Genomic DNA, 14,707 nt, shown 5'->3' with positions numbered 1-14,707 from the left:
AGTGTCGCCGATCACCTTCTGCAGTCTCTCGACGTCATCTGTACGGCGATAGAGCAGGTTCTTCACGTCAGTAAGTAGCTCTTCTTTACTCATTCAGATTCTCCTAAGCTCTGTGGTGGAAAGCTTTTCAGAATCCAGGTTGAGTCATATAGTGCAAGTACTCGAGGGAAGCAATGGTTTACCTTGGTGCGCTTTCTTTTGCTCCTTGAGCTGCTCCTGGTGCGCCTGCTTATGTGCCTCGAGCTCCCTCTTCTGTTCCTCGAGTTGTTGCTGGAGCTCGACGTTGACCATCTCAAGATGCGAGTTCTCCGTCCTCTCGTCATCAAGGCGTCTTCTCAGGGCAGCAAGTTCCTTGCGGTTGAAGGCAAGGGTCTTCAGTTCTTCTGCTTGTTTCTGAGAGTGGGCGATCACACTCTGCATAAAAAGGGAAATCCGGATAAGCAACTCGATATAGTCACTGGTAGAAAAGTGTTCAGGTCTTACCATGGCAAAGTCATACGCCTTCTTGAGGTTCTCTATATTGCCATCTGTCAGCAGCAGGTCACCCGCCAGGTCGGCGGCGACGGCATCTTGACAACTTGACTCGGCCAGCAGCAGCTCAACGGGTCTCCCGGAGGTTCCCGCGGCTTCTTCAATAGTTGGCTGCTGAGCACCTGCAATCATAAATATTCTCAGCATATAGCATACGGGTCCCGGTAGCTGGCCGGGGCGGTCAGATGCTCACCTGCGCCATCCGTAGGAGCGGTGCTGGGGGCCTCGACTTGTTTCTCGCCACCGGCCCCGGCCTCGACTTGTCGGAGCTCGGGAGGCGGCAGGTCGGGTAGCGTCGTGTCCGCTTCGGGGGCTGGCTCCGCGGGCGCTGACCCTTCTAGGGCCGATGGCTCGGGGGCTGACGCAGCTGTGACTGGCCCAGCGCTTGAGGATTCCTCTCGGGTCGAAGACCCGGGGGCTGGGGTAGTCGACGCTGGTGTCAGCTGGCGGTCCGCGTCACTTGCAGCTCTAACGTAGTCGAAGTCAGTTAACATACAAGTCGAAAGATCAAAATATTTGCTGTGCAACCAGAGGCAGACTTACAGTACGGATTTCTTCTTGATGGCCCTTTTCATCCGCACGGCTTGTTGTGGCGTTGCCGTTGCGGGTGGCGGGGCTTCACCAGCCAATGGCGCGGTCCCCGCCACGGCAATGGTAACGGCTGCGGCGGCCGATGGGGTTGTCTCTTCTTTCTCGGGCTCGGCCCGGGAGGAGGAACCGGAAGGGCTACAGGAGGACATCGTAAGCACGGCATAATATCAACATATGGTAATACAGTACGGCACACAACAAGTACCCGGAGGATTCGACTTCTTGCGCCTTCCGCTTCCGCCTATCCGATGACCTTGCTGCGCCAGCGTCAGAGCGCCGGTCAACTCCACGATTGGCTCGGAGGGGTTGTCCGGACGCGTTTCCTCTTCAGTTTCCTCCCCCGCCTGAGAGCTCACGTCCTCGGTGGACCCGCTGCTGCATTGAGCTGCAGCAATGCGAGCCCTCTTTGCCTCAACAGCGGCATTGGGGAGGAGGTGGTCTGGCCGGGGGATGTCGGGCCGCGGCAGATAGTTGCGATACAGCTCTGTGTGTCCCTGCAGAAGGTTCTTTAGTTAAGTTGTGGAGTAAAAGAGGATGTTTTCAACAAAAAGAAGTCGAATACTCACTGGTTTGGGCGGATTGCGCGCGGAAAACAATGTTGGCACATATGGCACGGCGTCCACGTCCAGTAACACCCACTGAACTCGCTGTAGCATGGCTTCATCTGGCAATTCCTCTGCGCACATGCGAGAAGGATCAGCGGGGCCTGTGTACTCGAATCCCAGGCGATGGCGTTGCTGAATTGGTTGGACGCGGCGCTTGAAAAATGCGAACATGACGGAGGCACCGGTCACTCCCTTCTTCTTCTGTGCCTCTATGATGTCCAGCAGCTCCTTGACCTGATCCATCTCCCCGCCGGAGGGTTCAAGATTCCACTCTGGCCTCACTACAGGTGGTCTGTTTGATTTCGTTGGGAGGTGGGGAGCATGGTTCTCGATATAAAACCAATCATTCTTCCACCCAGGAAGGTTGGAGGGGAATTTGTAGGTAAGATATTTGTTGCCGGCCTGCTGACGCAGTTGGATGCCGGCGCCCCCCACAACGGAAAGATTCTTTGATGTGGGCTGTGGTTTGATGCGGAAAAGGAAGCGGAAAAGATCCCAGTGGGGTTTGATTCCGAGGAAAGCTTCGCAGAAATAGATAAAAATCGAAATGTGGCAGATAGAATTCAGGTTGAGGTGATGAAGCTCAAGCCCATAGTAATACAGAAGGCCCCGGAAGAAGGAACAAGAGGGGAGGGCCAATCCCCGTTCGGCAAAATGGAGAAATGTGACGATTTCGTCAACATTTTCCATGGGGAAAGGCTCACGATACAAGGGGCGCCAGTTGACAAGGTTCTTTTCTTGCAGCAACCCCTCGGAAACTAGGTTGTTTAGATTGTTGAGGGAGCACTTACTGTGTGTCCACTCCACGGTCGAAGGCTGCGCCTCTTTCTTCTTCCCTTCGATCTCCGCCTTCTTGGGCGCCATCTCCGATTTGCTGGCCACGAGATGCTCGGGGCCTGCGGGGAGAGAGGCGGGGAGGTTGGAGCGGGAGGATTTCTTTGGGGGGATGGCGGCGGCGTTTAGCTCTGATCGGGGGTTTTGGCGGTTCTTGGCAAAATGCAAATTGAAAGCACAGTTTTTTCCCACTGTTATCGCAGGGTTAAATAACCAGCGGGGTGGGTCATTTTTTGGGAATATTTCGAAGATGAGAGGTCATTTGGTGGACTGTTTGGATTAAATATTCGATTAATTATTTTTTCAGGGCTAATTAGCCCGAAAAAAGGGGTTTTTCGGGTTCACGATCTCATTTCCATCATTTTTATCATCATTTTGGTAATTTCTCTAAGTTTTCATTTTTTAGCCTGCTTGCCATGGTTTCTGGATCCTTATCTCCAAATTTGTGGGATTTTGATTCAAGGCTCGGGGGCTGCGGGATACGTGGCATCGACTACTTATTTTTCAAATTTCTCTAAAGGATAAGGAGGATTACAGACTAATGGGACCCTCAGTCTGATTCTCCGATTCAACCTAAGGCTCGGGGGCTACTCCATATGGAGTGCGATTTTTCAAATCGCACACCATGTTAAAAATAAAATTCGGGGCATGAGCACCTCATAGCTTCGATACAGCCAAACAAGTACTCGAAGAAGGACTTCAGGATGGAGTTTTTTGAAGAAGTTGAAGTATGCTTCAGAAGTACTCGATAAACCTGCAGTACTCAGCTACGAAGAGCTCGGAGGCTTGTCAGATCCGGGGCTACGGGACTGGGTACATGACGTAGTTTAAAGAGGTTTAAGAGATTAAGTCCGTCTTATCTCTTATTTACCTCATTTATCTCTTATTTATCCCGTTTAAATAGGAGATAGAGCTAACCGATACAAAGGGAATCTACTCGAGATATGTTCTGGTACGATTCCTCAGCTGGTGTTGGTTAGTATCTTTGTAACCCTGGCCTCTCGGATATATAAGGGAGGTCAAGGACCCCTCTCAAAACACGATCTCTAGGTCATTCTACACCAAAAGCAATACAAACCACCATACAGGACGTAGGGTGTTACGCGTCTTGCGGCCCGAACCTGTCTAAGCTTTATGTTCCTTGCACCTTCGAGTTCCTGATCTCGACGTCTCCTCACCCAAAACTTACCACCTTGGGTATATCCCTCGGTGGGCAGTCGGTTAAACACCGACACCTTTCCCTTTGCCGTTGACTAGTTCCAGATTTTGGCCGGGAATAGCCCAGCCCCGCCCAGGGACTATATTACAATCGCCAAGTTCTTGTTAGGGTCTTTTATGTTAGATCCAGGCATCTATCTGCGAGAAGCTGAGTACTTTTGTTTTCAAGAGGCTGTCACTTGTAAAATCAATCTAAAATCATGGAAAATTCAGAAAAATGCTGTGACCCTCTTGATGAACCCGACTACTTTGCATAGATAGATGACTAGTTACAAACTATAACTTGGTCTAAAATGAATCGTGTTTTAAATAGCCCATAAATGTATCTCTTGATATAGGAAAGTAGTATGAATGATTTTTGGATTGTAAACTCGTCTCTGCTTGTTAAAACTTGTGTAAAAATTTTAAGGCTAGAACCTATCCCTACGAGTAGTTTTTGTGGGATCTTGTTTGATGTGCTATTTTATTAGAGTTATTTGTTCATGCTGTTCTACTGATATTTTAGGGTTGAAACTTTTACAGTAGAGTAATCTTGATGCATAAATGTTATGGACAAGGTTTGGAACTTTTTAGTTCTGTCTAACTTGCTCATATATTTTAGTTAAGAACAATTACATTAAATCAAAGTAACTAGTTCTGGTGCTTAGAAAAATATAAAATTTTAACCAAAGACTACCTTTGGGTAGTATGTTATGTTGGAAAAGTTTGAGACGCAGAAACTTTGTGGAACGACCTGTAGAAATAAATCTTGATTAATATAGATATATCTTGACTTATTTTCTATGCTCTAAATCTTGCACACTAAAACCTGAAAAATTTATGGTAGCCTCACCATAAGTTTAGGAGTACTCAATAAAATATTGAGCATTAGTTCTTGTATGGTTTGGTCTATATAAATAGATCTTGATCCTAGCAGTAGTTGTTTAATGTATTTTTCATGATTAATCTGCTAAATGAAAATGACTGGAAATTTTATAGTGAGTTTGTACTTAAGTAATGTGCTCTGCATAAAAATCGCAACCTCAGAAACTATCTCTACAAGTAGTTTTGTTTAATTCATGCTTACTTTTGAAAAAAGGCCGTTTATGGAAGGACAAAACCACTCACTTAATTAATAAAGTTAGTTAATCCAGATAAGTACTCGATAAATTACTGCCCAAGGAAAATAAAATGAAGTGCTTTATAACTTAACTTGAGTTTTATTGAATTACAACTTTACAGTAAAATAGTTATTTATCTTGTCCCATTAAAACCACTCATACATATGCATTCACATAGAATCGATGACTCTCGCCGACGGAACCTACGAGCTGATGTTCGAGTCCGAGAGTGAGCAGTGCTGAAGCTCAAGTTAATCTAACTGAAGTTGCTGAAGACCTGAACCAAAGTTCGGAAGCGCCCACGGCTAGTTTTGCTCCGAAAGGCAAGCCCTGGAGCATAACCCTAATTTTTTAAAACTTATGCAACTTTTATTTATATATGGCATTGTGCATTAAGTTTGTAGGAGTTGATTAAAATTCTAGTTGCATGATCCTAGTACCTATCATATGAACATTAGTCTGTGTCGATCGCTAGACTGCCATGCTAATAGGACTCCAGTAAAAGTCGTGTGATTTTCTATCATTCGTGAGATATAGAAGTTGCTTGTTTACCTACGTTGGAATCATAAGATCAATGGACGAGGCTATGTTACGATATTCCTATTGATTATTGAGGCCCTATCTGTTTAGCGACAATGCTGAGCTCACGGTATGTGGTAGTGGTAGTTAAGTTTTTAAACGTACTAACCACATGCCGAGAATATGGTAATCGGTAAGCTTAAGTACCTGATTGAACAGGTGAGTGGACATACATCCCACTGTCTTGATGCTGGTCTTATGGGCACAGGGTGAGTGCAAGAGCAGCCACGGCCCGGCGCCGTGCCGTGGTTCGTGGACCTCTGTACTCGAGGATGGCAGCCCTGATCCATGAAACGGGAATAAAGGGGAAAAGTTCTGGAGTAACCACGTGACATGTGTTTAGGTTTCTCTTGCAAGGTTAAGAAATTCAATTGGAACCATCCGTTTCTCCCGGCCATTGAGATTGCTTAACCCTTTTACCACATAGAGTAAGAAGAGGAATACTGATGATGATTAATCTGGTTGGATGTTCAGTTAATTATTTTTCACTATGTGTGATTTGGATAGCTGCTTATCTAGAATGGTTAATCAACTAGATGCTAAAACTTGAAAGAAAGGACTCACTCTTAAATACTTTTTGGCAAAAACAACTCTCAGCCAAAAGTCTTGCATGTTTAGGAGTCTGCTAAGTATATACCACTAGTCGGGTAAGCCTTGCTGAGTATTAGTATACTCAGCCTTACTTGTGGCTTTGTTTTCAGGTGAGACTTTTGAGGATATGGTTGCTAGTTTGACTTGGCTGCGTACTCTTCCTCCTGTTTGGTCGGTGGAATGGGATCCGTCCCCGGCCAATGATGTTAACGCTGAATGATATCATGTACGGGCTTCATCATGATATCTTGTATCGTTGTTAGAGCTATCGTTTATTTTTCGCTGCACTATTAAACTCTGAAAATACTTGTTTATGCATGAATTCGAACTTGATTTGTAATAATAATTCATGTTGAACTCTATGATGTAAAATTTATGGATTGTTATAATCTTTGGGCTCACCTTCGTATGGATTGTATTTATGCATTGTTTCCATTGAAATTCCAGTGGTTGCATCGGGATGTTACCCGATAGATAGTCGTTTTACTCCGTTTTAAGCGCGTGTTAGTCTAGATTGCCTTTTAGGTGATACTTAGGGCCAGTTTGGTAGAGCTCCGACTGATCCTGATTCTCTGTGGGAGCTGATTCTTTAAGAGAAGTGATTCTGTGGCTGAAGGTGATTCTCTGATTCTCTAGCATAAACTCTTAAAATCAGGATGGAGAATCACTTCACAGAATCAGGAGAAGCTACTTTTTTCAGCTCCCAGCCTCTTAGTTCATTTCAGAGAATCACTCCACAGAATCAGCAGAGAATCACTTCTCTCTGAAAAACTGTTTGGCAGAGCTCTTGCTGGATTCAGCAGAGAATCAGCTCTGGGAGCTCTGCCAAACTGGCCCTTAGAGCACTTAAGCCGGATTAATTCGGATGGTTCAGCCACAGTTGGCCTACTTGGCCAGCCATTTCAGCCGACCAGAGCACTCATCCTGCTAGTTCCTTGCTTCCTGCAGCGGTGGCACTCTTTATTTTTTTATGAGTAAATTCCTTAAATGCCATTCAAATTTATAGTTATCTTTTGTATGCCATAAAAAATTTAGCCATTATTCATTGCCATCGGATGTTAATTCTTCATCCGTTTCATGCCATTCCGTTAGAATGCACCTTACTATCTCCGTCTTCCCAGTAAAAACCTCAGCGCCGTCAGCATCACAGCACGTCGAACCCGCCTGCGGCCAATACCGCTACGGCCGCAGCGATGCCGTTCATGGGCGCAATGCCGAGCTTGCCCCTCGCGTCCGCGTTGTTGTGCTCGGGCTGGGCCCCACATGCTCGGCGGCAAGCGCGAACGCTGCCAGACCAAGAACGCAAACAGGCGTCTCGTGACCAGAGGAGTGCAAGTAAGCAATCGCCCTCACTCCTACAAAACACATGGAGCTATCAAACCAGTCAATTGACCTTGCGCTCTGAATTGGTGAAATTTCCTTGACCAATCGAGTTAATTTGCTTGTCACAGACTGTTCTTGATGGGCTTGAAGAAGTATGGCAAGAGGGGATTGGAGGAACATGTCATGCAAGTTCGTATGAGCTGGGTCAGGAAGGAGCTCTTGCACCCACAGGCAGGGTTAGTAGCGCATCATAATTCCAGTGCTCTCTTATAGCCCTTATATATTTTAGTTTAATTTGAGCCCGACGCTTAAATTATCTAGGCTAAAATTTAAAACTCTATTATCACCCCGGCCACAGGCCGACCAACTCCCTGGTGCGCTCACGGACGCGGCAGCACAGCGGATGGAGACGGGGAGCGACAGTAGCAATGGCTGCCAGCGATCCTCTGCCCCAGGTCGCCAACTTCCTGGCCACGGAGAGCCGCTATGCACCTTGGCTGCAAGCTGCCCCGTCTATGGAGACCAGCCGTGTTGCCGTGCACCGCCCGCACATCGCCCTACCGTGGCCCGTGCGCTATACTGCCGCAGGCCGCGCGCCGCACTGCCCAAGCCACCTCCGTCGCAAGGCCGCGCGCCGCACTGCCCAAGCCACCTCCGTCGCATTGTCCGCGTGTCGCATTGTCGTGGGCTGCCTACTTCGCAGGGATGCGCAGCATCCCGCTCGCGAATTTTTTATTTTTAACCTATTTTCTAATTTAATTTTAAAAATAATCCACCGAACAAATATTTGGAGACTTAACTCTTTTAATCGCGCCGGTCCGCGTGGCGTGATAAACAAGCCACTACCACCGGCGTGAGAGCACAGCCTTGTCACGCTGCTCCCACCGGTGCGACAAGATCTCACCTTAGAAAAATCATATATTTTCATATGAACTTGAATGAAGATGATTTTTATATAAAAAATATAGCTCTTGACGAGATCTGCAACTTTGTAGTTTGGAGTTCTTTTATTCGAGGTCACTAAGATGCTTAAATGGTTGATTTAAATATTAGACAGTGCCTGTATCGGTTCGTCTCGAACTTGACATGTTTATCATAGTTCCACCAAGAAAGTTCTATATCACATTTGATATACGGAATAGCATAGAATAATTAATAATAATATAATAAGAACTAATATAATAAAAATTTAAACAATATAATTGTCAAGTATGAAATATAATGTAGCACTCTGTATATTAACGATAAGCTACATCAAGTAACTTGATGAAAGATTAAGATCTTAAAGTATGGTTATGATGGTAAAATACGGTTGCTTTTCATTTTGTGCGGAGAGCTTTGTTACAATAGGATTAATATTATACTAAGCAAAACTTACCCAACTATTCAATATAAATAAAGCATTGCTGTTAAAGTTCACTAGACGCTTAAATTTACAATATTTTATCATAAAACTTGATTACGAGCTCTTTGAGAATAGAGCAGAACAACAATAATTTACCTAGGTTTACTGTTTTCATGTGCCAGCGTGTGATCAGTTTGTTCAAGGCTTGATCAATGGATAAATTTCATACTTTCTACTTTACTGAGATATGCATGTTGTTCAAACCTTTCCTTCAAACTTTCACATTTTTCACTGTATTCCAATACTTAGGTTATTTCACCTTCATCCCGAAATCGGCAATATTATCCTATTTTGTCTATTTGTACCAACTCAAATATTTGAATTTTTTATTCAAACTTCTTCCATGTTGTAGTACATGATTAATACTACAACTTTTATATTGGTTACAACTTCAATATTTAAATAAATTTTAAACTTAAAACTTTCCAGAATGACAATGGTCATATTTTCCTTCTTCAAACATTTGCCCAAATTCAAATCTTTTTGAACAATACTTGAATTTGCTTCACTCATTTGGTCTACTCTTAAGCTTGACACGTGGAATATGCGCTAGCAGACTCCTCCCGCACGCCCCAACATGTACACCTTGCCACGCTAGTGCATGTGGCGCGATAGTCTATTTTCGTCACGCCATGCGGACCAGCGTGATTAAAAGGATTAGATCAGTCAATATTTATTCGGGTGGATTATTTGTAAAATTAAATTTGAAAATAGGTTAAAAATAAAAAAATATTCCCCGCATGCGCGTTGGGCAGAGCCGTCCCACCCACCAGGATGCCGCGGGGGCGAGCCGCGTGTGGAGCAACGACGTCCTGCCCGTCGGGCTGCCGTGGCTGCATGCCGTGCATGGAGCAGCGCCAAGGAGCGAGGGCCGGGGTCGGGAGGCACTCCTGCTTGCCTTGGCGCACGAGCAGAGTTGGCTAAGGATGAAGTTCATCGAAGGGAAGGGAAGCGAAAACGAAAAAGCCTTTGCCCTTCCTCTAACTGATGCACGGGGTCCACCGCAGTGCATGTCGCTATTAATGGTGGATTTTAACAGAATGGCTTTGAAAAGATGCAAAGTTTAATTTGATAGCAACGAAGGGATGACTAAATTTTCAGTGGCACATAAGGAATAGATATAAATTTGGATGGCATATTTCTCTTTTTATCACCAGTAGATGAAGAACCTAAGGCACCATGAGAATGATGAGGAAGACGATAATGGGCGCGGGACGGGAACTTTGCTGAGTCTTCTTATATGGAGCATAAGCATTGTTCCTCTTCCTGCCTCTCATTGTTCCCTTCCTGAAAGAGCCACCTTGGTTTACCACATCCTTTCAATCAGCTTTAATTCTCTCCTCCTCTTGGACACGCATGGCGATCAGATCCCTCATGCTCCATTTTTTAGGCGGATATCAAGAAAATCCAGGACTAGGACGGGACCACTGGAAGGATGTTAGGAAATTATTGCGCTATTTGCAAGGTACTAAAAACTATGTGCTTACTTATATACTTATAGAAAGTCTGATAATCTTGTAGTTGTCAGGTATTTTGATGCTGATTTTGTAGGGTGCCTTGATGATACGAAATTCACATCAGGTTACATCTTCACCCTTGTAGAAGAAGCTATATCGTGGAAAAGCTCTAAACAATGAGTCACTGCATTATTGACAATGCAATGAGTCACTGCATTATTGACAATGCAGGCTGAGTATATGGCATATTTTGAAGCACCAAGTAGGCTGTATGGATAAAGAATTTTATTCCAGGATAAAAAGTGGTTGACAACGTTCCAGAACCACTGCTTTTGTACTGCGATTATGTTCTACTCGAGTAACAAGAAGTTGAGTGTTTCTGTCAAACATATCAAAATTGAATATAGAGTCTAGAATCAAACAATTAAGATTGAGCATATTGGTACAGAATTTATGCTTATGAATTCACTTACAAAAGGCCTACCACCAAGTAATTTTTCGTAATAATGTAGCTGGCATGGGTTTACGATAAGGCCTTTGATGTGGAAAAAAGAGGGGAACCTAGGGAATCAACTCCCATAAATTATTATGAAAATATCCGATCAATTTAGGATGCAACTCTATGGGTAATGAGGCCTATAGTATTTGATTGATGACCACCGTGACACATTGTCCTAGAATGAAGTTCTATTGAGAAAAGGGTGAAAGGGCTTATGATGATTAGTCTCACCATCAACCATCAAAGGGGAAAATGTTGGATAATGATCTCAGGATAACTACAGATCCGAGTCTTAAGAGGCCATGGGGAAAATGTTGGATAATAATGAGGGATGCTCAACCGACAATTAAAATGTTGGATAATAATGAGGGATGCTCAATCGACAATTAGTTCAGCCCCCGCTCAACCAACAATTAGTTCAGCCCCGTCGTATAGCGCATATAAATGAACAAATCAGGATAACCGACCATTGATTCGGCCCGTTACGTAGTGCACATAAATGGATGAGTACGGAACCTCTGTAGACTAACGTTCAATATTGAAAATCCACTTAGTCCTACATTTGTCAAGCTACGTACTCTGTAAACATCTGCTCGTTATTCATTAGATCTACGTATTTTAGTAGATCAGTATTCAATCATGTTCATTCCCGTTCATGCTTATGTAAATCTCACATATTTTACTCTTATACATTACAGTTGAAAAATGAACCTATACTACAGGGGTACCTACACAGAGGCAAACAAAAGGTACAACTGGAAAAGAGCACACATGGCATTAAAACAGAAAGAATTCTAGGCGTGTGGCACGTTGCTCTTCCCTGCTTTTTCGAGAATGCTCTCGACGCCGACTCCACGGGCTTTGCTGGCTGCCGGGGATTGCCGAGCTAACCGCGCTGCGCCACGATGAGGTCGTGCGGCGAGAGGGTACCGGAGTTATCGGCGTCAAGCTGGTCGAACTCCTCCAGGAACTCGGCGATCTCCTCCTGGCTGATCTTCCCCAGCTCCTTGAGCTTGTACAGCACGAAGTCCGCGGCCCCGACCCGGTGGTCGCCGTCCATGTCCGCCGCCTCGAGGTCAGTGGAGGTGGTCCGCCGCTTGAGCACCCACCGCGCCAGCTCCCGCTGGCGCCGTTCCGCGCCCAGCTCCGCCGCGTACAGGAAGAAGAGCGCCACCACCACCGTGCTCACCGTGATCCACGCCGCCGCGAACGCGCGCCCCGGCACGGACGAGAAGCTCCGGTCGCCGTACCCGAGTGTCGTCACCGTCGCGCACACGCAGTAGAAGGCGTCCACGGGGCGCATCCCCTCCACCTCCACCAGGAACGCCGTTCCGGAGGCGAGCGCCGCGGCCAGAATCGCGGCCGAGGTGTAGAGCTTGTACCGGACCTTGTTGGCCTCCATGTCCCGCAGCGCCCTGCGGTCGCCGGCGCGGCGGAGGTGGAGCGCGCGGAAGAGGAGCGCCTCCTGCTTCTCGACGAGGTAGTCGGCGGCCTTGCTTAGGAAGGTACCGACGAGTGCCACGCCGGCGAAGACGAAGGCGCAAGCCAGCAGCTTGGCGGCGTCGCTGGCCGGGACTAGGTCACCGTACCCGACGGTGGTCATGGTGACCACACAGAAGTAGAGCGCGTCCACCACGCGGCTCCTGGTGCGGCCGCCGGACATGTGGTCCATGGTGAGGTAGAACGCTATGGTCCCGGCGAGGAGGTAGACCAGCAGGAGGACGCCGACGAGCCGGAAGCTCGGGCGCGCGCCAAGCAGCAGCTCCTTGGGCGGCGCGAACGGCTGCGAGCCGGCGCTGCCGCGCTCCTGATGGCTCGGGTTCTTGTTTCCTGGTGGAGAATCTTGCGCCGCATCGGCGGAGGGCGCCGTCCTGCAGCGCCGGAACCTCTTCGCTCCAGCTCCCTGAGTCGGCCTCGTTTCGCCGGCGTTAGGAGGGTCGCCGTCCTGTAACAGGGGCTGATTTGCTCCGTTCTCCGCCATTTCTTCCCCAGATTTCACCGGTGGAAAGGAGAACAACAGCGAGCTCAGTGGAGGGGAGAGGCTCGTGAGGAGATGAGGTGAAGAATTTGCCTGGTACTGAGGATCCTACTCATGAGTGTGAAGTGTGGAATGGCTTGTGTGCTCGGGTCACTCTGGAGGCGGCTCCACCTGTTCCGCTACCTGTCAATGTCCTGCACCACAAAATTGACGGTCGCTTTATACTTGAGTTGTCTCCGTTTGGAGCACGCGTGGTTTCAATGATTGGAGCGAAAGGCTTGAAACGAGAATGTTCTAGTATGCTAGGGTCTCCAAACAGAGGATGATCGGATCTTTGATGGTTTGGATCGAAGATCATGACGTTGACAATTCCGATTGTAACTCCCCGATTAGAACAGATCCAAATCCAAAATAGTTTTGTGTAAATTCTTTTCTTATTGGGAGTTCTTGTTTAGCCGTTTTGGTTCTTCCATGGACAAAAGACCACTCTCAGTATAAACATTGAGAACTTCATGTCTAAAATATTTCAAAATCGACCAATTAGTTTCAAATCACCTTGGAACTTAAGTCAATTCTTCAAACATGAAAATACTGATTTAACTTTCAACTCCTAAAGGACTCACTGTAGAGTAAGGCACCATTAGGATTTTATGTTGGATTTTGGAATCTAGGAATTTGAATGGCTTTGCAAAATCTGAATAGCGCTATTTGGATCCTTGGATTTTACTAGCTGATTTTACATATTTTTGTTCATACATTCCTTTTGCCGCAAATGCAGCACTACTTCCCACCAATGCACATGAACTTGAACCTAACCGTTCTACTGCTCAACATTACGGATCAAGACACACAAAGATCCACAAGCGCGTGAGCACTGTCACATCCAGATTCATATAAAAGCAATATAAATCCATACAAACATCTTCCCATCTTCCCACAAATAATACTCATCACCACTCCCTCCGTTTTTATTTAAATTTTTATTTATATATGTATTTGGTTTATCCTAAGTCAAAGATAGCTAATTTTGATCAAATCTATAGAAAAATATTGCAACAACTATACTATCCAATATATGCACTATCAACGTATATTTCATGTTTGATTCAATGAAATAAATTTGGTTTTGTAAATATTATTATTTTCTCTATAAATTTGGTCAAAGTTGGTCAAATTTGATTTAGGACGAAACATGTAAATAAAAAAAAAGAGTAAGAAACAAAGCATTTGCAATAGAATCCCGGAAGGCATTCATGTCAACATCCTCGTCACCTAATTGACTACTATCTCACTTTGTCTAGACAAAGAGGATGGTGACATTGGCACATAGTCCTCATCTTGGTCACACATATCAAAGTTTTGATCCCTCATTGCACTTTCTCGACTAAAATTATGTAGAGCCATGCAAGCAAGTATTATTTTGCTTTGTTTGTTCATCTTATAACTTGGCAAGTCTAACAAAATCTGCCACTTCATCTTCAGTACTCTAAATGATCACAATAACATTGCGAAGGGATGAATGTAAGTAATTGAGTACCTTTTTTCCCTCTTGGTCATGGGCCTTGTTGAAATTTTTGCAAATGGTACTTTGTTCTCTTGTAAGGTGCAAGATAACCAAGATGATTAGGGTACCCTGAATGTACTGGATAAAATTTTCCTATTACAAACATTGTACAATTAGAACTTTAGCGCACATAACCAATCTTTTGACAATTTGTATGCAATATATCTATTTACCTTGCAGCGGATGATGAAATTTGTCACCATATTTGTTTATGGCATCATTAAAAATCAGCATATCATGTATAGAACTAGGCTATCCCGCAACTACAAAGGTGAACCTCGTATCGAAGTCACCAATAGGCAAAACGTTCTGAGTCGTGTAACCATGTCGACCCACACGCTGAAGCAATTTTGATAATGGAACAACAACCGGTATATGTGTCAGACCCGGGGCTACGAGACTGCTAACATAATATAGAATATTCTAAAATAA

The 14,707-nt window shown here is 45.4% G+C and overlaps 1 protein-coding gene across 1 annotated transcript; it reads right to left on the bottom strand.

Annotated features, from left to right (window-relative positions):
- Positions 1 to 11,389: 11,389 nt before the first annotated feature.
- Positions 11,390 to 12,873, bottom strand: LOC112902043 (two pore potassium channel b-like). The gene has a single exon (XM_025970939.1). It carries the CDS (start codon positions 12,712 to 12,714, stop codon positions 11,620 to 11,622), a length of 1,095 nt encoding a protein of 364 aa, XP_025826724.1. The 5' UTR covers positions 12,715 to 12,873; the 3' UTR covers positions 11,390 to 11,619.
- Positions 12,874 to 14,707: the final 1,834 nt, after the last annotated feature.

Source organism: Panicum hallii, chromosome 8, assembly GCF_002211085.1.
Source record: "Panicum hallii strain FIL2 chromosome 8, PHallii_v3.1, whole genome shotgun sequence".
Classification (NCBI taxonomy): Eukaryota; Viridiplantae; Streptophyta; class Magnoliopsida; order Poales; family Poaceae; genus Panicum; species Panicum hallii.
This window is presented reverse-complemented; position numbering and strand designations above follow the sequence as displayed.